Genomic DNA, 27855 nt, shown 5'->3' with positions numbered 1-27855 from the left:
AGGTATATTTTACACAATTTACTGCAGAAACCTTCCTTTAAAATATGCATTTGTTTAGAAAAAATAGGATGGAGTAATGTAAATGAGAAAAAAGGTCAGTTTAATTTAATCAATTAGTAAAATCTAATCCCCAAGTCGGCTGGACAGTGACTGTTTTTTTTTTCATATTGCGTTTTAATGTTTCAGTAAAATGCAAAGGGTCAGAGGGTATTTTGATGTTATTCAATGCTGGCGTCAAAATCGATCAATGAAATGATTTTAACAAGATTAAAAGTCCTTTATTAAGAGGATCTGGATTAATAAAAGTAAAAAAGGAAGAAGGAGGTATATAACTTTATTTTCTGATCCAACAGAATTGGTCCAAGTCAGTGTATATTAGATTGAAAATGAAATATGAAAAATGGCCCATACATTATCCTGCATTCCCTGAATATTTTATCATCACTTTCACCTGTTGTCATCGCTTCGTATCCTTCATATCCTAATTCACAAAAATCCATGTCTTTTTAAGGACCAATCCCATTTCTCCTTGCCCTTGTGCTGCCGCCCTTAAAGGATTTGTACTATATTTTAATAGCAATCCGATCGGACATGGCCTTTGGTGTCAAGACTGTAGGTCAGCTAATTGACAAGCTTTCAGAATATTGATGGAATCTGTGGACTGGTGTTTTCCCTCAAATAGAAATAAAGGATTTTCTATGACGTATTTAAACTGTAGGATGTTATTTTGGATCCAAAGTGTTTCATCTCTTTTAAAATAACAAGTGCTTGTTCTGCTACAAGACAGTTGCAATCAGTGCTCTGATTTTAAAATCATCAAGGGACTGAAGATACATAAAAGATATTTTAAAAAGACTGATGGGTTTCTCATTCCAGCCCGCATCATGGTGACAAAGCCATGACAATCAGGACCATTGTGCCATGGAAAGCTGAGGTTTTCCAGTTTTCTGCGGTGGCTCTCAAGTCCCATATGAAACCCATCACTCCGTGAAGTCCCCTTAAAGCCATAAAACAACACAGAAAATTCATTAAATCTCTGCCTCATTTTGAATACACTATTTGTGGCTTTTCCATTCCCGTAATGGGCTCGTATGCACACATGCAAACGAGAGAAAGGGGGTTTGGATGGAGAGACGGACTGGGTGGAGAGGAGAAGACGGGCCGGATCGCCCGAGATAAAAGCGATGGAAAACACGCATGAATGAGGCCTAAGTTTGTCTCACAGAGGACAATGCTGGAGGAACAAGGGACCGCTGCGCCTGTGAAGTGTCTCCAGTGTACAGATCGGTCCAGCCTCTGACACACGACTCTCATCCATCTGCTGAAATGGCCTTTCAGCCTGTGCTCACTTCCCCGTCCAAGGCATATGGAAGCAGGCGGAGGATCACAACGGCACAAACTGTTGTCAGATAATTCAATCTGAAATGTGTCTTTGGCAAAGGCTGTGCTTTTATTACTCATTATGAGAATCAGACAGAAATATCTGGAGGCATTTGAGGGCGTTTTTTCTTTATCTGTTATGGCTGAAATGCAAGCACGCAAAGGTCATAAATGTCTGGAGGGGAGAGTCGATGCGATAATGAACAAGACAATGTGGGCTAACTGGTTCTGTATAGGGGTTAAATTAATGATCCAGTGAAATATTCATATCCTTTTGGATTTTAGAGATATGATAGTGTTGACCTGAGAGCTGCAGATGAAGCGGGGGAACTTGAATCAGATGAGAAAGTGTGCCCATGTTTGTCAGCTTCCAGATGTGACAGTGAGTTGACTCTCCGTTCACTGACAGTAAGGTGAGGAGGACTTGCTTTTTTCCACATGGATGACTTTTAGCTGTCATCAACACACACACACACACATACACACACTGCTGAGCTCCGCCATTTCCAGCGGCTTCTCTGTGGGTCATCGCGGATGACAGCAAACAGATCCCCCCCCCCCAATTTCTGAGATTCGGTGACAACAGTGGGAATCCTCTTTTGGTGATTTCACCCAGGATCACATTGCTCACGTCTCCATTGTTGCTGTTAATCCTTCCAACTCCCTTTTCCACCTCAAGTTACAGCCAAGTTCACATCCAGAGAAGAAAAATAGCCAATTTTACAATTTTTTTTTTTTTTTTAAATCAGCAAAATAGCAGCATAGGAGTATTTTTCTTGTAGATTGCACCCATCAGAACTGGTTGAACTCGGCCATCTGTCCTGCAGCAATTTGGCAAAACCGTACAAAAAGCATGAAAAATAATCACTTACGAATACTGAGATATTTTTTCAATCATGAAGCATCTTATTTTGCAAATGGAGTCTTTCCTCTTCTGTTTTGCTCTGGTGAATATACTGATAAGCAATTAAACGATTACTTGATTAAAGCAGCACTATGTAGGTTTGACATTTTAATCGGGAGAGAAAAACCTTGATTTTTTTAAGCCTTAAAAGAATCGAATAAACAAACTTTCCTTGTTTTCATGACTGAATAATCTGAATAAACAAACTGACCTCAAAGGACACAGTTTCACACTGTTTATATGTGGCGGACTCTGCCACCTTTCTAGCCTCAAACATCATTCTGGCGATCTTATTTTCCTCTGAGAACAGCTTGTTTATTCAGTTACGGAAAAGAGTTTGTATTACTACCTCGTTCATACATAAATATTATAATTCTGAGTTTTATTTTCCTCTCCAAAACTACAAAGTGCCCCTTTAATATTTAGATTAGTCAATTAATAAGACATCATCCATTCTGAAAACTGGCAAATCGTTCACTCAGAACCACAAAATGTGTTCTGGTCCAAGTTTTTTAGATCCAAGAATTAGTTGCTTTTCTTTGCATGTATGTTAGAAAACTGACTATTTTGGGGGGTTTACGCTGCCAAGAGAACTAAACAAGCATCTTACATCACAGTGAGCTCAAATTTAAATGAGAAAATAATCAACAGATTGATCCGTGAAACGATCATTAGCTGCAGCCCTTATTAAGACCGATCCGACTTTCACAGGCCATGTCAGCATCGCCGGCGCGTTAAAGCACGAACAAAACAGCAGCATTAAAGCACGACGGCTTTACAGCACCAGTCAGGCTAATTAAAACACACAGAAACGCACATAAAACACGGCCTGGAAACACCAGGTCTGCCACAGGTATTTCCACATAAATGCACCCTACACACTAAAATAAAAAAGGAAAAAAGTAAGGGGAAAGGAGAAGTGGAGCGCAAACGAAAGTGGTGCGGAGGTTGAGTAAAAAGCAGGGAGACTGATGTGGGAAGAAGGACAAATGTGAGAAGTGTAAAAGACGGGGTGAAGATAAGCAAGCCAAAAGTGCCAGAACGCATGTGTGTGTTTATGAGGGAAAAAAGAGAGGAAGCTTAGCAGCATGCTAAAATTGTCAGTGGTGAAAGTGTTTCCATGTGTCCTTATGCTCTCAGTTAAAACATGACTAAAGGGGGGGGCTGAAAAAAAAAGAGAAGATTAAATTACACCAAAGCATTTGTTTATCAGTGCTATTCATCCTGTCAACCCTCGCCCTCTCCTTATGGCACCTTTAGGTCAGAAATAGCCTTCTGACACTGGTGAGAAGTCTTGGCTCTAAGTTGGGACCTTCTCCAGGAGCTAAGCCGGGGAACATCTGGAGATGATCAGGATTCAGCTTCATCCAGTCCTAAATCCCTCGTCTTTAGGGCCCTTAAACTAGACCCAAATGATAGCTCTGGTCTGCCCCTAAATCAGCCGCTGTCACCAAAGACAGTAGCCAATGTATGTGCCTCCACGTACAAGACTGTAAAAGACGATCCTTGTGACGTGCAGCCAAGATCTGATATGAATTAATTGCATCAGTGAGGTCAGTCACTGATGTCTGTATGACTCCCACTCAGAACAAGGTGGGGATGTTAATGTCATGCTGAAGTGTGTAAATGGTGTTTGGGTGACTGTCAGGATGATGAAGTGCTCCTCGGGGACCCCACCAGCCTTTTGATCTACAGTGCAGCGTGCAGGGCCAATATTGGCTTCTGGTGATCTGAATATATCAGCCGGACAGTGTTGAGCTGTCCAGACTATTGACAGGTGACATCAGCACTTCTGCCCAGGTGTCAGCAGGGACATCACTGCTGTACATCATCCTGCACTCTCTGAGGCGGCATCCAAAGCTTTGTTGTGAAGGTTTTTTTTAAAAAAAGTTGGCATATTCTTAAAGGAAAAATCATACAAAAATGAAAACTCACTCATTATCTTCTCGATCACACACCGATGTAAAGTCAGGTGAAGTTTTGTAGTCCGCTAATAATTCTGGGGCTTCACAGCGAAAACAGCATTCTTCTAAACAGCCAGAGCAGATGGGGGCTTGTTTTAAAATGTAGAAGAACAACCGAAGCAAGAACATCAAATGGCTCCAAACAGCTCGTCTGCAGTGATCCAATTCTCTGGAAGCCCTGAGATCCCACATTGATTTGAGAAGTCGTTATCTACACCCCTCTTAAAGGAGAGGAGCAGTCTGGAGACATTTTATTCTTTTTAGTAATAATAAGTTATATAAATAAGTTTGCTTCAGTTGTTTAGGAGAATGCTGCAACACTTTTTTGCTGTGAAGCTCCAGAAATGTTTTTTGGACTATGAAACTTAACCAGACCTTCCATCAGCATGTGGGTTACAGGTAAGATGATGGCTGAATTTTCATTTTGGGGGTGAATTGTCCCTTTCAAGCACATTTCTTGCATCAAAAGTGGATTAGAAGTGAGTTTCACATCGTTTAAACCGATTCAAGCGCATATTCAGGCCCTCTGTGCCTTGTTTTGGACCTATACCAAGAGTTTTGGGAGCTAAGCGCCCTTTGTTTATTTGTCACCTACCTGTACCACTCCAGTCCTTTATCGTAAAACCTGTCGAAGAAGTGCGGCTCCGCGCCGACCGCTCTCACGTCCGGGTGGATGCGGAGAAACTCCAGCAGGGCGCGGGTCCCTCCCTTCTTCACACCGATTATAATCGCCTGCGGAAACCTTTTGGTACCGAACGTGTTGGACACTGGGATGCCGCCGTCCTGTGGTGCGCCGTCCAGCTCTCCCGGCGCGTCCACCTGCTCTGCCTCCGCGGTGGAGGCTGTGCGGTTCCGGTCGGGGAGGAGACGCGGCGACGGTCGCAGGTCGTCGAAAAGGCGGCGATGATCGTCCAAAATGTCATAGTCTAATGTCTCTTGGCTGTACAAAGCTCTCGGAGCCGAATCGCAGAGTCCGCTGAGGCAGTAGAAGAAGTAGGTGAAGATCAGGAGCATGGTAAAAAACACCGAGACTTTGGACAGCGCCTTGCCAAAGTTGAACCTGACTCTGCATCCACTACATCCCATGAGTTGATCTCCTGCGCGATGTGCCAAAAGTGCCAAAACGGGGACACCAGCATGCTGCTTCTTCCCACATCGATCGGAGGTGATGCTGTTTTTAAAAAAAAAAAAATTGTTTATCTCGCAGAACCTGTTGCGCAAAAGTGAAGCATCACACGGAGAGCTTTTGACGCGGTGGGTATGTCAGAAAGAATCCTCATAATCTTTCTCTCCTTTTTTTCTTTTCACAAAAAGGCTGAAATAAGTGTGAAACTTTTGCCATGTATCATGACTGCTTTATGCGCAGTCTGCTGTATCTGTGCGCTCTGAAGTCCACTCATCTCCCATTCAAGGTCTCTCCTCCACTTCTCCTACGCCCTTTTCTACCAGTCTCCACCCCTCCCTCCTCCAGCTATACATAATCATGCCTACATATATAGAGGCTGGGACTGTGGGCCTGTGTTTATTTCTATGTGCATTTTCTGTTAAGGCTGTATCATAAATGATGCATTATTAACATACATCATCTATGAGAATCCACTTGGGGGAAACATGCCCAGAGCTTCTTGTGTGATGTGTTTTGTTTTTTTTTGCGGAGCACTTTATCAAAAGCTACAGGCACACATCAGTGTTTTACAAAAATGTAAGCTGACCCGGCGGAGGAAAATCCTCCTTGCCCCTTTGAACCCGCGTGATAGATGTCTCAGGCAGCCCTGTGAATAAGAGAAGCCCCCGAGGATGTCTATCCAAAACCTCTTGTACTCTGCCTGCACCCTGAGACTTAACATTGAAGGCAACACGTAGCCGAAGCGGTGACACAAGCCTCCGAAACAACAGGCCCGGAGCGAGGAGGGGCCCCTTGCAACTGCTCTGTCCCGTAAATACAGTATCTGAAGGGCTGCAGTGTGTCACCTCTGGGGCTGTACAGGAAGGATCAGCGCCAGGATCTCTCCCCCTGACTTTGTGAAGCTGGAGCAGGTGTAGAGTTTCTTCTGGCATAGAGATGGAGTTGGGGCTTTGAACCTGACTAGCACACCAAGCGGCTGTTTGAATGGAGGAAGGGATGGAAAAAGAGTGAGGAGAGGTGACGGGGGAACCGAGGTAGATAATCTGCCTGAGAAAAGAGGCGCGCACACGCTTGGTACACACTCAGCCCGGGGCCACGGTACGTTTCAGACAGAGATAATAAATGAATTTGGCAAAGTGACTATTAGCTAATTGAGGATTTTTATATTGTATCTGTCTGATATCCTCGGGGAACACACAGACGGCTCGGTTGCTTTGTTAGATAAGAAGATTGATACAACTCTCCTGTCAGCAAGGTAAACACGAAGCGACTGCCAGCTGTTGGCTAACTTAACTTAGCTCAAAGATGCAACAGGTTGTATCTCGTTTTGTTTAGTCTGCACAAAAAAAAAACAAAGTTTAAAATTAAGTGCCATTTTATGTGCTGGACTTTTTTCTTAGCAGCCAGCAGAGACTCCAGGAAGTTACCGGTCCCGACCAAGAAGTAGCCTGGCACAAAAATTCTGTGTTATTGCTATACACAGTACACTTTGTTGCCTTCTTGTCGAGAGCTAGATGAAAATACTGATATCATTCTCAGAGCTGTCTGTTAAACAGAATGTGAAGACAGCAGCTGGTTAGCTCAGCGTAGCACAAAGGCTATAGAACAGGGAAGCAGCTAACATCTGCAAAAAAGCTGATATACCACATTTATTCTTTTGTTTTGTACCAATGAAACAAACTAGAATGGCGCCCAGTAGAGTGCATACCTCTGCCAAGGCCCAACGGTCCTTTTGGTATACACATAAGTGAATATGCCAAATGTTTCATTGAAATCCATGCATCACTTCCAGAGAAAAAAGAAATCCACACTATCTCACAAAAAAGAAATTGAGAAAAAAAATACATGGACCTTATCTGGATCGACACCAAAAGTTAAATGGGATTATTCTGGGCTGAGACCCATCCTCCATCCAAGTTTTGTGGAAACCCATTCAAAAGAATCTGTGTAATCCAGTTCGCAAACCAACCAACAAAAAAACATAACCCCCTTGGCTGAGGTAAAAAGATACAACGGGAAGTAGGTAAGGGGATTTGGTAACATTTAGACCATTGACTATAAATTATCGAGGTCTAAAAAAGTGAGGCCAACACAAAGCGTCCAATTTGTGACTTAAAATTAAAAAAACAAGAAAGTGACAGCTGTAGTGCCAAACTAGAGGCTTACAACGGTAGTCATCAAACCAAGGATTGGTTTAGACAGAGCCATGCTTGCTGTTTCTGTGTTTTTAGCTTTGTGTTAGCCAGCTGCTGACTGTAGCTTCATATTTAGCGTATATGAGTGTGACATCAATCTTTCTATCTGACCCTGTACAAGAAAGAAAATAAGCACTTTGTCCCAAAATGTCGAACTTTTCCTTTAAGGTATATATGAACCCTTTCTCGACGTCAAGCAACCCAAAGCCTGTGATTGCAATGTTCTTCGTCTGAGATGTCAAACCAGTTCGAAAAAAAAAGCTCTCAAACAAAGGTCTGCGGATACTGACATGACCCAGGCAAAATATAGAATAATGATATGTTTTGAAGCGCAAACAGCCATTGTAAATCCGTCCAAAGAGAGGCCAGTCTGGCACTGAGGAATTCACAGCTTTGAAAGTGACTGTCTTCTGGCTAGATTCAGTCAGAATGAGGTCAGGATCCAGGGTTTGCTTTCATCAGACATTTTATTTGCTTTTCCCTCGTGCTAATTGCTCTAGTCGGAGTTCCTCTGACAGGTTTGGACGCAGAAATATAAACAGAGAGATTAAAGAAACAAACAGGCAGCAGCAGTGTCGAGGAAACAAACACTAAACTGCCAGTCGTGAACTGTGTCTGTGTGTGTAGGATTGAGGTCGGATCATATGTCTCTCTGTTGATATATCATTGTGTACATTCACATTCATGTGCAGGCATTTATGCATGTATGTGTGCAATCCAGACTACATTTCCAACCCCGGTGCCTGCAGGTGTGCCCCGCCCGCCGCTGCTGCATCCCTGCTTGGACCACTGATAGAGATTTCCATAGCCGGAGGCCTGCTGATGGCGTCTACATGTGTCAGCCATTACAGCAAATTACGAATCCTCCTCAGCAAAAGCAGAATTTTCCACTCTCATTTTGTAATTTCCAGGAGGAGGAAGAAGCTGTCGGCCATTCGCGATAGCCGCGAGACACCGGGCGGAATCCTTTAAGCCGTCATGACAGATCTTTGAAAACCATCGCCCCTGAGAAACTCCTGGCTGTAGTTTCCTACGAAGGGGAACCCGGCGCTTTTCATTATGTCTGGGATAAATACAAAATTGAAGATGTATATCAGAGAATTTTGCTTTTGCTTTGGATACACTGTAGCACGTATAACCTATTTAATCTGGTTTTCTCCCTAGGAAATATATTTTAAAGGTGCATTATGTAGTTTTTGGGAAGAAATTATAATCGGAAGAGAAAGATATTTATTGACTGATTTTTTTTTTATGCCTCAACAAATTGTATAAACTAATTTTTCTTGTCATGACTAAGTAGACAAACCGACCTTAAAGGGCAACACAAGTTCATACTGTTTTGCTTTGTTTGTGGCGGACCCTGCCATCTTTCTAGCTTCAAACAGTGTTCTGGGGACCTTTTTTTTCTCTTAGGACAGCTTGTGTGTTCTGTATTATTACAGAGTTTAAGTTCATTCCCCAAAACTACATAGTGTCCCTTTAATGCTCATATTGTGGCGTCTGAAATGCAGCTCTTTTGAAGAAATAAAAGACGTCACACACACACACACACACACACACACACACACACAAACACACACACACACACCCTCTGCTACATGTTAGATGCTCAACGGCCAAGCCCTTAGGTGGAGAGGATCACTGAATACAAAAGCCGACAACAAAGTGCCTGTGAAGCCCCACCCTTATCCTTGAGCCTTCCCAACTTTCATCTGCAGACGTACGCAAAGCTAGTAGGAATGATGGATGGACGGGGAGGCGAAAATCGCTCTGATCTCTCCATCCACATCTTCCTCTTCCTCTTCCCACCCCCACCCTCCATCCCCTCGTGCCCCACCACTGTCACGCAGGTGCATCGCTCTTTCGTTTCCCCTCCAGGAGAACCCAGAGACTCCCAGACTTGCCCCGCAGGTTTATAGAGACATCACTGAGAGAATGAACGTGCTGAAGGTCTGAGAGGAGAGATGTTCGAACAGCCTCGACGGCCTTGAAAGAACTAAGCAGTGTTAGACCTGCATACTGCCCCGAGTTCTACATGGGAGTCATTTACATGGGAGGAAGAGTTCGCTGCGTTAACTGATAACTGATAAACATGTGTAGCGATACGAGCCCACAGATATTTTTCATACAAACAAAAATGTATGCAAGGCTTCCTCGACCGCTGGAAACCAGCTGCACACAACTATTTCCAACGTGTCTTTCATCTCGGCAATAAAAAACAAGATGCCTTTCCAGGGAGCAAGTCCGCACAGGAGTCCCTTTCTCAGTTTTTTTTAAAACTGTTATTTACCTTCTCTGGGTGCTTTATTGTAGCGGCAGAATCAGGCGAGCGAGAATCTAAAGAGCACAGAGGGAATTAAACTGGATGACAATTATGTCATCACGCAAGCCGCAGACCATTTGGGAAATGCCTTCTTTTCTAATCCACAGCTCTGCGGTGAAAAGTGGGATCTGGTGGTTGACTCCTAAGTGATATTGGGTGTGTTGGGGAAGGGTGGAGGCGCAGGGGGAGAGAGTGAGGGAGGGCCAGTTTGTGTCTTCCTTGCAGAAGAAGAAAATGGAGTGATAAAGAGGTTAAAAACGAGACAACCGTGATGAGCTCGGGATACAGTTTCATGCCTCCCAGCTCTCTTCGGGGGGATTCACTCAGACGTGTGGCTGCAAATCTGACGGAGCCATGGAGGTGAACCATCTTGAGCTGCAGCATGTGTCTGTTTTTGTACAGTGTGTGGATGTGCGTGCAGAGGCTCCATGCCTCCAGGGTCTCTTGCATGCATCCATGTGCCTGTGGACGACTATTGTTCCAGTCTGCGTGCACATGTACCACTTGCGGTACCCGATCCCAGACTGTTACTTAGTGAAATGCTTGTGGGCTGCTCTGTGTGGCTTTCCTTCATTGAAAGGCCTCGTCGACTTAAACGTTGATTGCCATGACGTCAGCTCCAAACCGCAGCACTGCCTTTTATGTGTCACTGTCACCATCTATTTCCGCCCAGTGTGTGAAAAAAGACTTTATTTCCATCTTTGCGATTCACTGACATGGACGGTCAGATCGAAACACTGCGCTACTGTTACTGGGCCAGAACCGCCACCCAGATGGATGCGCTCGTTAATTTTCGCGCTCGCCCAGCCAATCAAAAACAATCGGCTGGGACGAAGATGCATGCGAAACGAGCCGCTGGGTGACAGTCTCATTATTTAACCAGTGGCCATGTGCTCATTCATGTAAACAACTCAAACCTGGGCGATCTCGGTAAATAAAAACACAAACAGTCATCAGATGGGTGTTAACTTAGCGTAATTACTGGTGTAAAAACCACAGCAGTTTGTCTCTCCGTGCTCTGGAGTTTCCCATGTTTTTCTAAATTCCAACCTGTCACATCGACTGTGAGAAAAAGAGAGCTGTCATCCCAAAAGGGAGAGAAAAAACTGCCCTGTCCGTTGCTTCACTGTTGAGTCAGGTCTGCTAAAATAGTATCACCTGTCCTGTGAAGGCCAGAGGGGAAGTGTGTGTGTGTGTGTGTGTGTGTGTGTGTGTAACAGAAACAGGAGATGTGCTTCTACCCTGTGGGGCCTGTCTGCATTTCACAGGAATGCGAAATCATGTGCGACTCAAACAAGCAGTGAAGGTGCTTATGGTTGTTTTGGCCAAAGGGGACAGGAGTGTACCAAATATGTGACCTCCCAGGAAAAAAAACAGGCCAGTGGGAGATAAATGAATTTTAAATATTGGATGTTTCACAGTTTAAACCATTTAAGTTTAGGTTTCGATGTTTTCACATTGGACTCGATGCTGGCTGCTCACACGCAGTCACGGTGGATGAACATGTTTCCCAGATTTCAAACTTTTGATGTGAAGATGCCGACTACATTATCATTAGCGTCATATCGCTGGTGTTTACATTCACGTGGCTCTAACTTCCACGGCAACATGAGAGGATGCGTCATGAGAGTGAGTAAGGAAGTCATCAACAGAACTGAAAGAAATAAGCCAAATAAGAAATGAGTTCTGATGTCATGGCAAAGGCGTTTATGCATTGTGTTACAGAGATGTCTGCTGACATTGGCATGCTAACCAGCTAGCCCCGATGATTTTTTTTACATGATACCAGTCAGAGCTCCCAGTCCAGACACTAACTGCGCGGCTAACTGAGCTAACTAGCTAACAGCAGATACAGTTGGTGGTTGCTCTGGTAATATGCTGCCCCCCTTTGTTTGGAGTATTACATAGAGGAGGCCAGTTCTTACATATAACACCTTAAACATAACATACAACTTTAATCATCACGTCATATAGATTTTAATTGGTAATAGTGACCATGACCTACTTCACAACTTTAAGCAATGTCTGTAGCTTAGTTTTCTTTCTTTAAGTTGAGAGACCAGAGGCAGAAATGATATACTGTGCATTTAAAATACAGGAACAATTGTTTTGGATGGAGGTAAATAAAAAAAACAGTAAATAGACAATATGCTTATTTATTTTGTTGCCAAGAGTCAGAGGAGTAGATAGATACCTCTCACGTACCCGTATGCTAAATAGCTACAGCCAGCAGCAGCTGGTTAGCTTCACTCAGTACGGCTAAGCTAAGACACAGGGAAACAGGTAGCGTAGCTATGTCAAAAGGTAGCTAAAGCTGTCTACCAGCACCTCTAGAGCTCACTAATTAAAACACAGTATCTTGTGTATTTAAAAGTGAAGTGTAAAAACTTAAAACTGGGTTAATTGCCATGTTCTGGGGTTATATTTGCTGAGTTATGTACTACTTCTTGGTTCATACAGATAAAACAAACAAGATATATTTGTTAATTAGCTTTAGAGGTGCTGAGAGGCAAATTGTGTGATCTTCACACAGAGCCAGAACCGACAGTTTCCCCTTGTTCCCAGTCTTAATGCTAAGATAAGATAACTGGCTGTCGCTCAGTGGCTTCACACTCAGAAAGAAAGCAAATCTCCCAAAATGTCAAACTATCTAACTTGTGATGTAATGAGATTATGTGAATCTTTTTACAAACCAGCGCAGCTTCAAAAGAGTTGTGGTCATGGTGAAGCTGGATATTTGTCCTCTTTCTTTAAAACACCACCACCACCACACCCTCACTTTGTCATAAAGCTGATAATCACATTGGGCTGTCTGTGAGCCTTCATTCCTGTGGGAATGTATTCTGAGTCTTTGACCTCATCTTTTTTAACCGACGCACACACAGTCACACACGCTCACACACAAATCCTCCTCTCCCTCCTGGAGCACTCATCTGGTCTCACTTTGGGTTTTCTGGGGTCTGTGTTTTCAGGGACACAGCAGAGCTGCCAGTCCAGATGACAGCAGGACAGCTCATCTGCGGACATCCAAAAAATACATTTTAAATTTAATCCGGATTCTGAGGCGATCATTCACTCCCGGAAATTAGTGCTACAGACGAAGGGAAACATAAAGTTCACTCTCTGTCTTCGCCGTCTGTATTGGCAAAACATGGTGTCCTCTGCACAAATCCAGCACATGGATGAAGCCAACAGGGAGAGGCTGCGAGAGAAACGATTACTGCAGGGTGACTGACAGGTGAGATTAGAGGGAGTTTGCCTTCCTGGCACAAACGTAAAAGGATAAAGTGCAAATGTGGAAATTTAAAGTTGCCAAATGCCAACCCTGATGATAAGTTAATTATGTACTCCAGGATTCATTTTGATATATAAAAGCAGGTGATGAATCATAACACCAGAAGGATAGTTGGCTCCCATGTTGAATGCTCTAAGGAGATGCTGTTAAAAGGTAAAATCTGTGCGTGTGTGTGTGTGTGTGTGTGTGTGTGTGTTGCACAATAGGTGCTGAGGGGCACAAAGCTGGATAAGGTATGTGGAATTCCCCTCATTCATACAACAGAGGGGGGGGGATCCAGATGTGATCACACAAATAAACACACATGTTAAGCGCTTTATTTTAAATCTGCTAATTATCATCCTTCGGTATAAAATACAGTATTACAGAGGCTATATGTGCTTTAAACACACATATTCGCTCTCTGGTTGTGAGTTAGTTGAGAGGATTGACAGCGCTCTCATGTCTTTACAGTAAATGTGTAGTTTGAGTCAGCAACTGTAAGAGTAGCTTTGCAATAAAGACTGGAAACAGGAGGAAACAGGTAGCCTGGCTCAGTCCAGAGGTAACAGAATCCCCCTACTAACACGTCTAAAGCTCATTAATCAAAAGGGACTTTAATCCAGTATCTCCTTGATCCTAGTACATCCTCTCTACTCATGACACTTCAGTTCCACAGTAGCATAGTGGTTCATGACCTCTTAGCTCATAACAGCTGTTTTTTCTCGTAGTTATCAATTAATTTTAAGGCAAATTCTATCAAGTACCATCCAGCTCCATTATATTCCATTCCCAAAGCTCGGCGCCTCACACTACAACAATCTAGATGGATAAAATGCAATACTACCAACAAACCTGCTGAGTCAGAACACCTCCGTAACTGTCATAATGATGGAGATTATAGGTTTCCTGATTGGGTTATAATCAGAGGGGCATAAAGAGCTCAGGCACCTCTTAACATTTTCCTCCACAGAAGTTAACAATCAGCACTACTGAAGGAGCAATTTAGACTATTAAGACCTGTGGGGGGGGGGGGGGGGTCGCAGGGTCTCGGAAACTTTAGCTCTAGGTGTATAAGTGTCGCACACATACACATACAGTGTGAGATCATATAAGGGAAAGAGTATTCACAAACATGCTTGCGGTCGTCTCCTTTTTAACACGCTAACAGTGAGATCTGGATGTCATACGGAGCCTGCTGGGATTAGATGACAGAGGATGAGCAGCCGCAAATTGCAGGGAGCATGGGGTTAGCCGGGTGGGTGGGTGGGTGGGTTGGATGGATGGGAGGAGGTTAGGTCGGGTTTCGAGGGGGGGGGTGGAGACAGAGACAGTCTGTGGCACCGTACCCAGGGAAAGACTGAGGTAATTACTTTCTTCTCCTCAGCAGTGTTTCGGCAAGATGCTTTCTCAGCGTGCCACGAAACTCTCCAGACAGTCAAAGGCCGCTGACATTTCTGGACGCACGCGCTGACACAAATACGGCATTTTCCACAGTCCATCACCGTTCCCGACTATCTGTGAGCCCGGCCTCGTTTTAAATCACTCAGCCGAAAAGTCCCAAAACCGTCCTGAAATATTTCCATACTCTAAAAGACAGTGCGGTTGATAAATGTTTCCTTGCCTCTGGCACACTTTTTATCTCAGGCTCCATTTGATCAGCCCCTGAACTCAAAAATACAAGAATGTGACAAGATGCACAGTCGCTCCACGGTTTTCTTTCTGGAGGCTCACCGCCGAGGCCTTTGAAACCCAAAGCCTCTGATCAAGGGAGGATAAAAAAGTTAACATGTGGGCACCCAATCAGCCTGTTTTAAAAGCTTCCAAACCCCTGAAAAATAAGGAGCCCTTCCTCCCTGATCTGCGTGAACAATACCTGTGCCACACACACCTCAAAGTATTCCCTTTGAAGCTTTCAGACCGACCTGTGCTTCGGTCTCGGGGTCCTATCTCCCCGAGAGGATCAGAGTGCAGATAGCGAGAAATGTTTGCGAATACATGTATGTTAACCCCCCCCGTGTGTTATTGAAGCTGGTGGAGCTCAGAAACTGGAATGTGATCGAGTGATAAAAGGTGACAATGCAGCGGCAGAAGCCATTGAAGATCTCTCCTGTTGTTTATTTTCTCTCTGGGAGCCCTCATGCTTGGGAATTTAACACGAGGCTTTTCGGCCCTCGCATGCTTACGGCTGTTGACGTTTTGTTGGACCGAACCAGAAACTGAGGTTTTTCGTCGTAACTGTATTTTTATTACTCCCCAGTCCACATTTACAGTGTTTATAACCGACACGACCCGTCAAGATATGCATTTCACATCCGTATAAAATCTGTTTATACGCTCGGTAAACTCCACATTTTGACATTGCGGTTCACTGCCGGGAATATCAGAGGACGATTCTCGTTTTTTTTGGGGGGGGGGTTCATAAGCCCCCTGTCTCTTTCGAACACATGTTGTCCTGACAGAATTACAACGTCGCCCCAACCTGGAGCGCCTCGAGTTTTCCAGAGCTTTCTTTTTGATCCTGAGCGGAAATCACATTCCAGTGTCATGTATAAAAGCTGTGTTTATCCTTTCATTCATTACACAGCGGGGGGATGTTTGGCCAGCACATGTGCGCCCATAACATGTGGAGGGCAGCCCCACCATGTATGGATGAAGACATCACATGCTGCAGATATTACCTCCTGATGAAAGGGAGTTCTCTCTGTTTCTCTTACAGGCAAGCATTAAGGAGCCTTTTATATATATATATATATATATATATATATATATATATATATATATATATATATATATATATATATTTATTTATTTTTTTTATTCCTGCCACTAAGTGATCACAGCTTGTGGAGTGCGCGGAGCCAGCCAGCATCATTGCAGTTCATGTAACAGCGATGAAATTTAATCACAGGATTTGTGTACACGGGCGTAAATTGTCCAATTTTTTTTCGTGACAAATTTGTATCCATATACGAACCCAGAAGATTACATTTGAGTCATGGGATTTCTGTAATGCCGATGTGTTTTGTGAAATGTGTTTTTTGCTTTCTAAAATGTTGTTGTGTTCATGAAACATGTTTTGCGAAATGTCTTTTTTTTGTAATGCTGTTGTGTTTTAATGATATATTGCTGTTGTGTTTTGGCCTTCAGGGCCACCATAGGAAAAGTTCCCTATGGTATGTTCAAGGTCAGGTAAATATATATTAGATTTATCTAAAAACAGTGACAAACTTAAATCTATGGATCAGTTTGTTAAATACTGTGTTTTCTGTAACGTTGTCGTATTTTGACCTTGCAGGCCACCATACTTTTCACTGCATGCAACAGTCTCAGTTTATGATTGATGCTTCAATATGACCTACATAAGCAAACGTGACCTGCAAGAAGCTCGATAGGCTATTTCTATGGAGTTATGGTAGTTATTCTTAATGCCTGTCACCAGGTCAGATTCAGACCCTTTTTGGGCCTTGTGAATTATAAACGTAATCTTCGCCACAGATGGTGGTGGTATGCTGACACCCCTTTTGTCCACAAGGGCCGCAAGAGTCTACAAGAAATAAAGGTTCCTTGTATCCGCTTTAATGAAAGTGCTTTTGTTGCCTAAACCTGGATTCAGGTGTAACGACCCTGGTTCTCTGGAATGCTGTTGATTATATCGTGTCACTATTTCATAAATTGCCCTGATATGTCGGTCACGTGTTTAAGGGATGTGATGTGGTGACATGTGGAGGCGGAATGAGACACTTTTCTCTGTGGTTCAAAACAGAAGCAGGTGCAGCGCCCCTAAACATCCACATCTAAGCAACGGGCTCATATACGTTACAATTAAAACAAGATGTCCCGCGAAATGAGTCAGTGGCACACACACACATACACAACACATGTTCAGCTGTAGCTCGAGGCTCGGCCTTTGGGACATAAGGAAGGCTTTGGAGTAGTTTAATGTAATTAACGATCCCGTTTGCTTATACAAGCAGGACGAGGTCAACAGATCCGAGTCAATCTCGTGATTCCATCAGAGGATTACCACTTCCTCTTTCCTGTTTGCTTCCTCTTGGCCATACAGCTGTGCTCAGATGCCAACCAGAAGGAGTGTTCTAGCAGATAGCACATGCTAATTACAGTCCTGTGTTTTGGGGCCATTTCCTCGTTCCTCCCCATCTCTCATTCTCACATGTGGTTTATCTTTGTATTTTGGGCTCTTGTCTGTCTTGTGTTTTGTGGATTTTGTTTTCTCTCTCTCTCTCTCTCTCTCTCTCTCTCTCTCTCTCTCTCTCTCTCTCTCCCTAACTCTCCCTTCCTCTTCCAGACGTCACCCCTGAGGACAGTTTAGTCTGTCTGCCAGCTGTGTGTGTGGCAACACAAAGAGGATCATCCACAAAGGCGTCTCATCAGTCCGAGGGAAGGCATTACTCAGCTAATGAAGAGCTCGGGGTGAGGTCAGAGGCAACATTTGGATTCAAGCTCAGCCTTTCAACTCAGAATCAGTGGGATTTTTGATCTTAAGTCTTCGTCAAAAATTATAAACAAATACTCCTCTTTAAATACAAGGGAACATTTGCAGCAGCTGCTCCCTCTGAAGTGAACTCAAGAGTTTTGATCATACCTTACAGTCAAAAACCATCGACTCACTCAATGCACACACCGGTCCTCGTCTTTAAATACTTTAGCACTACACATCATTACGATCTACGAATGTTTGCACTTCCGTTCTTAATCCTCCTCCTGACGCCGCAGCTTTCATCTCCCCCCTCTGATCTCGGAGCCTTTGAAATGAGCGGCTCCACACCTGCTCGTCCCCAGACATTTAAAACAGCACGAGAGCTGTTGAACGTACCCCCGCATCCTCGGTTTGTTTAGAATTCCACCACTCCACCAGCCAAGGAACAGGTTTACCCCGGGCTGTCTGGAAGAGTTTGCCCTGTAGGGGAAACACGGAACCCTCTCAGGTTTGAGTTTTATCCAGTTTAGTTACCAAGTTAACTTTAGGATGTCCTTCCCAAAAACAGGGAAGAGGGGATCTGTTACTGTGCTCTTAATCAGTGGACTTTAACAACGACACGTTTTTTACCTTTCAAACAAATATTCTATACAGTTGCTCAAGTACATTAGACTGCTGTTGCTCACGTCATCAGTAAAAGAAAAAGACTTTTGCTCAGACAGGATATTCTTCTCTGCTTCACTTTAGCCATGTTGCTCAGAGAGATGTTTGTACTCATAAATCACAGTAATTGATATCACTCCTTCTTGCACAGAGAGCAAACTAGCAGTCGGCCCACATTGATGCACAGGCTGAGTTATAATTACAGTTCATTTTAGATTTTTTTTTTTCAGGGCACATAGCACCACCAACTGACGGAAGAGTGCAATTACACCTTTGAGGAAACATGGAGGCTGGTTTGTTCAACATCATTTTCATATATTCAGACCCAGAGGTTAATAAAACTGTAAAACATCTTATGCTATGTATCTATTACAGTATTTACGTACAGTTGCCGTACCATTTAATGTAGGCGAGTTTGTATATGTTGCTGTTGTGTGTGTCTCTGTATCAGTGGTTCCTAGATGACGTGCCATGGACCATAGTGCAATATAAAACCATACGACAAGTAATGAATGTTTTTTTTTTTTTATGTCCTGTATCAGTTCATTCATTTTCCAAAACAGACGAAAATTCTATGTATAACGTATTAAGAGTTTAACACATCAGTGGCTCTGAAGCCAGTGTGAAGGAGGAGAAAGGGGAAATGTTTCGCTTTTTTGTCCGGGGCACTGAGGGCAGTTATCCTCATTTGACGTTGTGACCTGTCTGGTTTAAATGCATGCGTTGCTGCTTTTATGGTATTAGCAGATAAAGATAAATATGTACAGAGTGACTTAATAACAAGTGTTACAGAGGCTTTTTAGCACAGATATAAAGGTGTGCCTTGAGATTTCAGCTTGCCCCTAGGTATGTTCCTGGGCACGTAAAGTTGGAAAACCCCCTCGCTTTATGCTCCTGGTTTAAAAAAAAAAAGTGGGTAAGACCGGTCTGGTCTTGCTGCCCAGTGAAGCCAACGTCCATCAGAGCCCCAGATATCCAATAGGATTTTGTCCGGGAGCACTTCATCCACTGTCCCCACCTTCAGCAGCAGTAAACTTTCTCTTCTTTCAAAGCTCACTTTTTCTGTCCATCGGCCTTTTCTGAAGCAAAAAAACAAAACTTGGGTTAAAGTCGGATGATAAAGCTGCAATCTATAAAAACAGCTAAAGGTCAGAACTGAACACCAGGTAATTCTGGGAGAGACTCATCCCCAGCCTCAGAGGAAGTCACAGTTTATGGTACACAGAGATCATATTCAATAAGGGAGGTTTCATGAACAAAGTCCAGACGGTCAAACGGCCTTGAAAGTATCTCAAATACCTACACAGAACTGATTAAATGTCCTGAGAAAACACTGTTTTTGTGCCCCCCCAGTTTCCAGAAAGTCAGCTGAGGTATCAAAAGTAACTGAAACAGTTCAAGCTTAGATCAGGCCATCGCTCACAGTGCTTAAGTCATTTAGAAAACATGAGGTCAAAGGTCCACGCATGAATTGAACAGTAAAAGGTAGTGCAGGGTAACAATAACATGTGTGGTTAAACATTGTGACTACACATGGCATGAATGTATGTTCATGTGAAAGATAGAAACCACTCACCTTTAGGGATGAACGTCAGCGAGCTGCTGAATATTCAGAAGCGTGACAGCCCCTCTCTCGGTCCATCATACAAGAACTCATGGCCCAGTCCATTGCCACACTTCCCACAACAAACCTTTTTTAATATATTTGAATACAGACGGTTCAAATTAAAGATCTGTGCTCAAGGATCACGTCATTAAAAAGTGTCACTACATGTGTGACACTTTCGAACAACTTATTTAAGTGCAAGTCAACCAATTGTGTCATCTAGCAACTTGGAAAACCGTGATCTACCTTTAAGGGTCCCCACGCTTCAGGGTGTTTGGACACGCTGTCCTCGTGGATTGTCTGTGAGAAGGCCGGCCAAGGAGTAGAGTGCTCGAACTTTGACGTGCTGGAAAATAACTCGTGTCCACATTCAGAACACACATATATACCTGAGAGGGGGAAAAGTATCAATGAATGGATAAACAGAGATCCATGACCTTTCACTTTCACGCCTCACTAAGCACTACTTCACTACTCACCAGGTTGGAAGTGATTCTTATACTCTTCTCCACCAGAGAAGGAGCAATATGACATTTCGTCCATTTTAATTTTGTCAAACCAAAGGAAATTTTAGCTGTTTACAGAGAGAGCCACACAGCTTGGACTGGAATAGACCTGCATGGCCGGATCAAGTGTCAACAACTCACAGAATATTCTCTCATTCATTCCACTTGATGGCAGCACTAACATAACGGAGCAGCAGTGTCAATGCCAATCGTTCAGTCAACCATAAATGTGTTTTTAAATGATAAAATAAGATTTGCCATCAATTTGTATCATAATATATGATATAATTAAGATTTTAAAATAATTATATTGTGCTAAGAAAATGAATGACCAGGAAGTGGTTTTACCTCCTCACCAGGAACTAAGTTTCATGTTACATTTCCTTGTAAAGGGACAGAACTAGTTTTTAGAGTCGCCTGGCTTCATCCAGTTCAGTCCAGAACAAGTCTCATTACAGCCTCTTTATTATGATATTAGTTTATATATAAATAACTACAATTACTCAATCAGAAGAAAGAGTGACTTCAACATTTAAAACAAGAACATAGACATCAACTCATTATTAAAGCACGGTGGCACTTTCATTTAAAATATATTTATTTCATATCAGTTAGTGTGTTCCACTCACATAAAGCCTGTCAAAAGTGTGAAAATAGAATGCATTGCTACACATTTCCTGTATCTAGCGCGACAAACACTGCAGGTAAAGGCCACAGTCGATGAATAAAATGTCAAAGTGTCAAACGTAATCTTCGGACAGACTGCTACACTTGATTCTTTACTTTGACAGTTTGGGTACAGCAGAAAGAACTACAGGCCAAACTGTGAAAGTGAATGAACAAACACTTTTAGTCTCTCAGTAGGAAATAGCAGATAGAATCATGAGAGGTTGATTCTCCCCATTAGACAATCTCAAACATTATAAATAATAAACATATTCTCAATAAACATCAAACTAAGCGGTGGTGATTGTGTAATCAGTGATGCTATCCTGCAGATGCTGACGTTGATTGCATAATAAACGTGTTGAGAACAGTCCTCCGTTCTCGCTGTACAGTGAGGCCATCGTTCATCAGAGCCCTGGTGCTCCCAGATTGGGCTTTATCCCAGTGCTCTTCATCTACCGTCCGCACCTTCAGCAGCACAGAGGAAAGTCTGGCAGCACTTCTCTCTAACGGCTCACTTTACTGTCCATCAACCTTATCTGTGGAGAGGAGAGAGTGACGATGAGGTGTGGCGCTGTGTAATATATAAAATATATAGAAATATGTGGACCAATAGTCACTGACTCACAACATAAACCAATATTTTCAATACACACCTCTGTTTATTTTTGTGAGACTTGTGACTAAGATATGGTCATATCTTTGGCATTTACTGCAATTTCTTGTTAGCCAGTAAATATGTAAATACGCCTTCACACATCTGCAATAGCTTCATATCTTCTGATATACTGGCCTTGCAGATCTTTCAGTCTAGGTCTACATGTTATGAAGACCTGTTGTAAAATTTGAATATGTGCAAAACTAGTGCCAAAATATGCAGTGGTGTGATATAATCAGACTGTCATACCTTTAGGGACGAACTTCAGTGAGTCACTGAATATTCAGAAGCGAGACAGGCCTTTGGCGGGTCCATCATTGATAAACTCATGTCCAAGTCCATTTCCACATTTTCCACATCGTACCTGGAACAACATGAAACATCTGAATAAGGATTTTGAGCATTTCCAGACACAGAGAATGCATTTAAGTCCTTCAGCCGTCTTTAAAGGGTTAAAAGTAGTTTACACACAGCTCATAACTTATACTAAGTGTTTTTCAATTGTTCATACTGAATATGCAAGTCTTTTCCTAGAACTGTACCTTATATGCCCCGGATCTCTCCTTATGTTTGGCCACACTGTCCTCATGGATGGTCTCTGTGAAGGCCGGCCAGGGAGACGAGTGCTCATACTTAGACCGGCTGGAGAACAGCTCGTGGTCACACTTGGAACACACGTAAATCCCTGAGGAGTAATGGAAGAGAGATGAAGGCTGCATGGCGTACAACATAAAGAAGTCACTATTTTAATGGAACAGCTAGTTGTACTGTGTTAGCAAATGTTAATAATTTAAGGTTGTGATCAAACATCAGTTTTTCATAACATTACATGTGCTTATTGTGATGATTTTTAATATTTGTCTACATTTTACTACTAATTTTTATACATCATGTTAAGTTGATGTTTAACTTTTATTTATTTATTTTTTTAAGAAAGGCAGTTCTGTGATAAGAGTTATTGTGTAACCTGAGCATGGGTTACAAAACCTCTCTAGGTTAGGTAATAGTGTTTGTTAATTATTTAAGCCCATCAGTAGAAATATCTGACCGTGTGACCAGTGCCAACAGTTTTTGTTATCAAAATCAGCCCTCAGGGAACGACGTGGAAAATATGGTCCGATATACACGATGTTTGTAAAGTTATTTAACCCTACAATGAATGGTTAGCTAACAATGGCTAGCTAACTAACTGTTAGTTAACGAGAAGTCAACAGTCTTTAAACAGCGCCCCCCGTTATGCAGAAGTTTTAAATAACGTATGAGGAAATAAAGTCATGAACGTACCTGGTTTAAAGTGGTTTTTGAAGACCTCCCCACCGAAGAAACTACAAAACGACATCTCTCAGTTTTCAGGGCGGTGTGTTTAACTTCGGCTTCAGCAGCTTTGGTGTCCGATCGATCAACACAAACAGTCCGCTGCTCAGAACAACACTTCCGGTTCGACTGTCTGGCCTTCAAAATAAAACCAGAGCACTTTAAAGTAAACTGACTTTCACAGTCTTCAGTCATAATTGATAGACATTCTTTATGGCTATTATCAACTGAATGATTATTCATTATTTATTTACATTACTAAAACTTAAGGTAAGTACAATACATTATAATATAACATTTCATTCATAAATCAATTTCCTCATGCGTCTTTTAATTATGCAGCAATTCAATTTACTATCATGTCTACCAACCAATGTTATTCCATCCCACAATCCACGCTCATTGCTTTAAAAAGTTTTTAGAATCACAATTCATGTAATGATTTAGAAAATTCAATTCATAGATATGTTGATCGACTGATGATCGATAATTTCTTTTAGCAATGAACCTTTTTCAGTGTGGTTGCCAAAGACTTTACAGTTCAACAGTGATCTTGACTGTCCTAATTGACATCAGTGCTCTGAAACACTGAAACAGTAAACTTCAAAGGGAAATGAATTATCACAAATGACCTCAAGCATCTTTCACTGCATTATGTTCTGTAAAAAAACAACAAAACAATCAGACAAACCTTTCACATCTGCACATATGAAGTAACATCTCTAATAGGCCAATACCAGTTGATAACGTTGACTGACTGATATATCACTCAGGCTCTGGTTTGAATGACACTTCCTCACGATATCTTCTGTTCAGTAAATGATCCACATCCATTTGATGCCCTTTCATATCCAAAATGACAACAAGACAACATGACAAGAACTGTATTTTGCTATTGTTTAACTTAAACCAAAACTTAGTTTAACCAAAAATGTCCAGAATAGTATATAATAATATTTATAAGCACATTATTGAGAATTAGAGTAAGGTACTAGTTTCAGTTTAGATTATGTTGTTGTTGTTGTTCCAGCTCTAGGCTGCATTGATGCTTTTATTGTGAACGCTCCAGACCGGAAGTGATGTTGCAACTGCCAGCCGCTGACATTCTGTCGGCGTTGACGGGGTCGCGCTGGGTTAGCTGAGTTCGCCGTTTGCTATCCGTCTTCTGTCGCGGATGTTGTGGTGCGATAAGACTCTCCCGAGACATGGACACCAAAATGTTTCAGCTGAGGTCGTTCGTTCATCAGCGGCTGTACACAGCAGCGGAGGAGATCCTCGGGGAGGTGGAGAAAACCATAAGGTTAGCGCTGTACGAAGTCGAAGTTAGTCGCTCCAAAGAGGAGGTTGAAAGTCTGCGACATCAGCTGGACCTTCTGCGAAAGAAACCAGGTGTGTGACTCGGATTCAATGCATTTCAATCTGTTCTATTTAGCAGTAAAATGCTAGGTGAAGAAGAAGTAGCTAACAGTTGTGTGGCTCTGAATGTTTCTGCCCTGCTCTCCACGCATGCGCACACGCACACAAGCCTCTGCGTGAACTCTGCTGCAGAAACAGTAGAAATATTTTAGCAGGGGTGGAAAGTAACGAAGTACATTTACTATAATAAGGTAATTTTTTTATATAGTCACAAGCTACCCAGCATAATAAACCTATTCAAACCAGCTGCAAAATTAAATGGGCACTGTGTAGTTTTGTAGAAGAAATTCTAATTTCGAATTTGAATATTTACAATATTAATAAGGTAATAATCAAAACTCAGACATATTTTTTTCTATAACTGAATGAACAAGCTGTTCTCAGAGGAAGATAATCTCCCCAGAACACGCTAGAAGGGTGGAAGGGTCTGCCAAATATAAACAAAGTAAAACAGTATGAAGTTGTGTCGTCCTCTATGGGTCAGTTTGTTTATTCAATCATGAACACTACATACATTTTGGTGGACTTTCTATTTATCATGGATATCTTAAGTCTAACCCTCAGTCATTGACTGAAGTCAGTTTTCTGCCTCTAACCTGAACCCCAAATCCACAAAGAGATGTCACTATAAATAGGTACCAATCAACTCCAAATGGCCTGAAAGGCTCATAAACACTTTCAGGTGGAACATTTTTGGCAGTAGAACTTTTGACACTTTTGTCAAATTTCACCTCTGACACATCCTATTCAATAGCTTCTAGATCATTTGACCCACTGACTCAAAATCCTAATCCTCCTAAACACTTTCTGGAGGAACATTTGTAGTTTATTTAGGCAGGAAAGAATCCCCAAACTACATAGTGCACCTTTAAAGTGACCAACACGTGAATGCATCAATAATTGTAATTCAATAATACAGTGTATTTCAGCTGGGTAACTTTTGCTCCTGTCTCTTTTATAGCTGAAGAGCCTTCACTGACCAGCAGCAGGGTGGAACATGGAGATGAATGTGATGCTCCACTGCCCCAGGAAAGACCAGGACCCTCAACACCAGTGGAGTCTAACTTCAGCCTGAGCGCTGAGGTCCCAGGACCCTCTCAAACCAGCACAGATACAGACAATAACAACTGGAGCTACTGCTTGGTTCAGACGCACTTTGAGATGCCGCAGATAAAAGAAGAGAAGGAGGAACTTGGTGATGACGGTCAAACAGAGGAAGTAGTTTTTCCTTCTCCTGAAATTGTGAAAAGCGAGCAAGATCAGCCGGAGACAGAAGCGTCGTACGAAATGCAGCCAGTTTCTTCGGACTGCTCTGCAGCCCAGAGTGAGGACGTGGACGACGATGAGGCGCAGGTCATAAACAAAGAACAACAGACCACACCAATAAAACAGATAGGACAGATATTGCAAGGACAAAGTGGCAGGGTTAATAATAAGAAGGGCCGAGCAGCAGTGCCAAAGGACAAAGGTTCTGCTGCGAATGAAAAGGGACGCAGTTTTTGTCATTTGTGTGGCAAGGCTTTCCAGTATATCGGCTCTTTGATGAAGCACATCAAAACTCACGAGAACAACAGTGATTGCAATGTTTGTGGGATGACATACCAGTCCACGAAAGAGCTGATTGTTCATTTGCAAAGTCGCCACAACAAAACAAATTTTTGCAACATCTGCGGCAAGACTTTTGCCAACAACCGGTGTCTCCGGCTGCACGAAAGAATACACACAGGCATAAAAGACTTCATGTGTCAAGAATGTGGCAAAACCTTTTACAGAAGGGAGCACCTGATTGTGCATGTGAGGACCCATTCTGGGGAGAAACCATATCACTGTGACGTCTGCGGGAAAGCATTCAGCCAGAGCCAGAACCTGACGATTCATAAAAGGAGTCATTCGGGGGAGAGACCATATCATTGTAGCCTATGTGGCAAAATGTTCAACACTAGTAGCCACCTCAAAACGCACATGAGATACCACTCAGGAGAAAAACCGTACCTATGTGACATCTGCGGTAAAAGTTTTCGCCAGAGCGGACAGATGACGAGACATAGGACCACACACACAGGAGAGAGGCCGTACGCCTGCCAGATTTGTGGTATGAGATACAGGTTTGCACCTAATCTTAAGGTGCACCTGCAAACTCATGAAAAGGAGGCAGCAGAGTGAAAACTGTCAAACTGTGGTCATTTTTAGATTAATGCTTTTATTTTGGATACCTACTAGAAAACTTTGACATATTTTAATGTTCAAAAACACGTTATTTTTCTCATACTGTCCATTGCTGCAGCACCTCTATTCACCTTCTGTCTGACGCTCCTTAAGGGACCCCTACCGAAAAAGCCCAGTCTGCTCTCATTGGTCAGCTTTCACAGGCCTGAGCAGACACCACCCATCATGTGTCTGCATCAGTGTTTGATGTTTTTGCAAGCACCAAAGTCCTGCTGGCACGATTAAATAAAGAGTTTCTGAAAACAAGCTGTGTGCTTTTCTCTGTAAACTGAATGTTGTGATACTTTCATTGTATTTATAGGTTCTATTATTAAAAAAGGCATGGACATCTCACTTATTACATTTAACTGTTGAAATTAGCAACGTTAAGAGATTCATGAGCCAATGTTTCCCACAAGAAAGTCCCATGTGGAATATTAGTAACAGTGTGAGTTTAGTTATTTTAAACATTGCTTTCTTTATCAGCTCACTATCAACATTATGTGTGACAATGCTGTAATGACATTTACAGACACATTTGCAACAATTCTGTTCCAGTGTCTGGCACAAGGACACTTTAATATGGTTATGAGGAGCAATGTTACCATAAACCCTTGCAAGAATAACAAATCTACGTTTAAGTGCATTTTACAGTAGCTAAGAGTAAACCAGATTACATCCATGTATACTGACATTGTTCCACCTTCAGATTAAATGTCACATGACTGGTGATTCTATCATTTATTTAATCTCTGTTGCAGTAATCATTTAATCACAGAATCAGGCAAACATTTGATCTAAAACCACAATTCAGAAAGTAAACACACAGACCCCATTCCTCTTTCACCAAAAGAACCAACACAGTCTTAATATGTTCATAAATCCATATAGGATTCGGTTTCTGCTTATATGAATCAGACTGTGACGTCCTATTATCGAGAAACCACGTTTCCACAAAGTTTCACATCACCCGACTGTGGTGTATTTATCTTACCCGGCTGTGGCCACCAGGTAAAAATAATCGCACCAATACTCAGCATAAATGTCCTTATTTAAAGTGGATGTACTATAAGTCTATTGTTTCAAGGCTGTATCTAGCAAAAAGTTGCAACTTTGTGTAGATATTCTGGTATACGTGGATTTTCATTACTCCTGTTATGGCTTGGCAACTCATGAGTGTGAAAGAAAAGAAAATCCGGATTTATTTTTTATTT

The 27855-nt window shown here is 42.4% G+C and overlaps 3 protein-coding genes, 1 long non-coding RNA gene and 1 pseudogene across 4 annotated transcripts in view; 2 read left to right on the top strand and 3 right to left on the bottom strand.

Moving 5' to 3' along the window:
* Nucleotides 1–17814, bottom strand: part of LOC115575367 (heparan sulfate glucosamine 3-O-sulfotransferase 6-like) — a 28171-nt gene extending 10357 nt beyond the window's left edge. The window contains exons 1-2 of the mRNA XM_030407391.1: nucleotides 17799–17814; nucleotides 4844–5419 (exon numbers count right to left, since the gene is read on the bottom strand). Coding sequence (XP_030263251.1) covers nucleotides 4844–5334 — 491 coding nt within the window. The 5' untranslated portion in view covers nucleotides 5335–5419; nucleotides 17799–17814. The remainder of the gene's footprint in view (nucleotides 1–4843; nucleotides 5420–17798) is intronic.
* On the top strand, nucleotides 17664–18626 carry LOC115575386 (uncharacterized). The gene is made up of 2 exons (XR_003982655.1): nucleotides 17664–18115; nucleotides 18501–18626. It is a non-coding gene; the product is annotated as an uncharacterized LOC115575386 (long non-coding RNA).
* A 121-nt stretch (nucleotides 18627–18747) lies between these two features.
* On the bottom strand, nucleotides 18748–20504 carry LOC115575384 (methionine-R-sulfoxide reductase B1-A-like; annotated as a pseudogene).
* A 458-nt stretch (nucleotides 20505–20962) lies between these two features.
* Nucleotides 20963–24105, bottom strand: LOC115575385 (methionine-R-sulfoxide reductase B1-A-like). Its single transcript, XM_030407415.1, has 5 exons — nucleotides 23712–24105; nucleotides 22991–23158; nucleotides 22249–22391; nucleotides 21956–22070; nucleotides 20963–21587 (listed from the first exon to the last, which is right to left on the bottom strand). Exons 2-5 carry the CDS (start codon nucleotides 23043–23045, stop codon nucleotides 21568–21570), a joined length of 333 nt encoding a protein of 110 aa, XP_030263275.1. The 5' UTR covers nucleotides 23046–23158; nucleotides 23712–24105; the 3' UTR covers nucleotides 20963–21567.
* LOC115575362 (zinc finger protein with KRAB and SCAN domains 8-like) lies at nucleotides 24101–26908 on the top strand. Its single transcript, XM_030407384.1, has 2 exons — nucleotides 24101–24409; nucleotides 25398–26908. Exons 1-2 carry the CDS (start codon nucleotides 24226–24228, stop codon nucleotides 26597–26599), a joined length of 1386 nt encoding a protein of 461 aa, XP_030263244.1. The 5' UTR covers nucleotides 24101–24225; the 3' UTR covers nucleotides 26600–26908.
* Nucleotides 26909–27855: the final 947 nt, after the last annotated feature.

The sequence above is a fragment of the Sparus aurata genome, chromosome 23 (genome assembly GCF_900880675.1).
Source record: "Sparus aurata chromosome 23, fSpaAur1.1, whole genome shotgun sequence".
In the NCBI taxonomy this organism is placed as follows: domain Eukaryota; kingdom Metazoa; phylum Chordata; class Actinopteri; order Spariformes; family Sparidae; genus Sparus; species Sparus aurata.
Note: the sequence above shows the minus strand (reverse complement) of the source record. Positions and strands in the feature narration are given on the sequence as shown.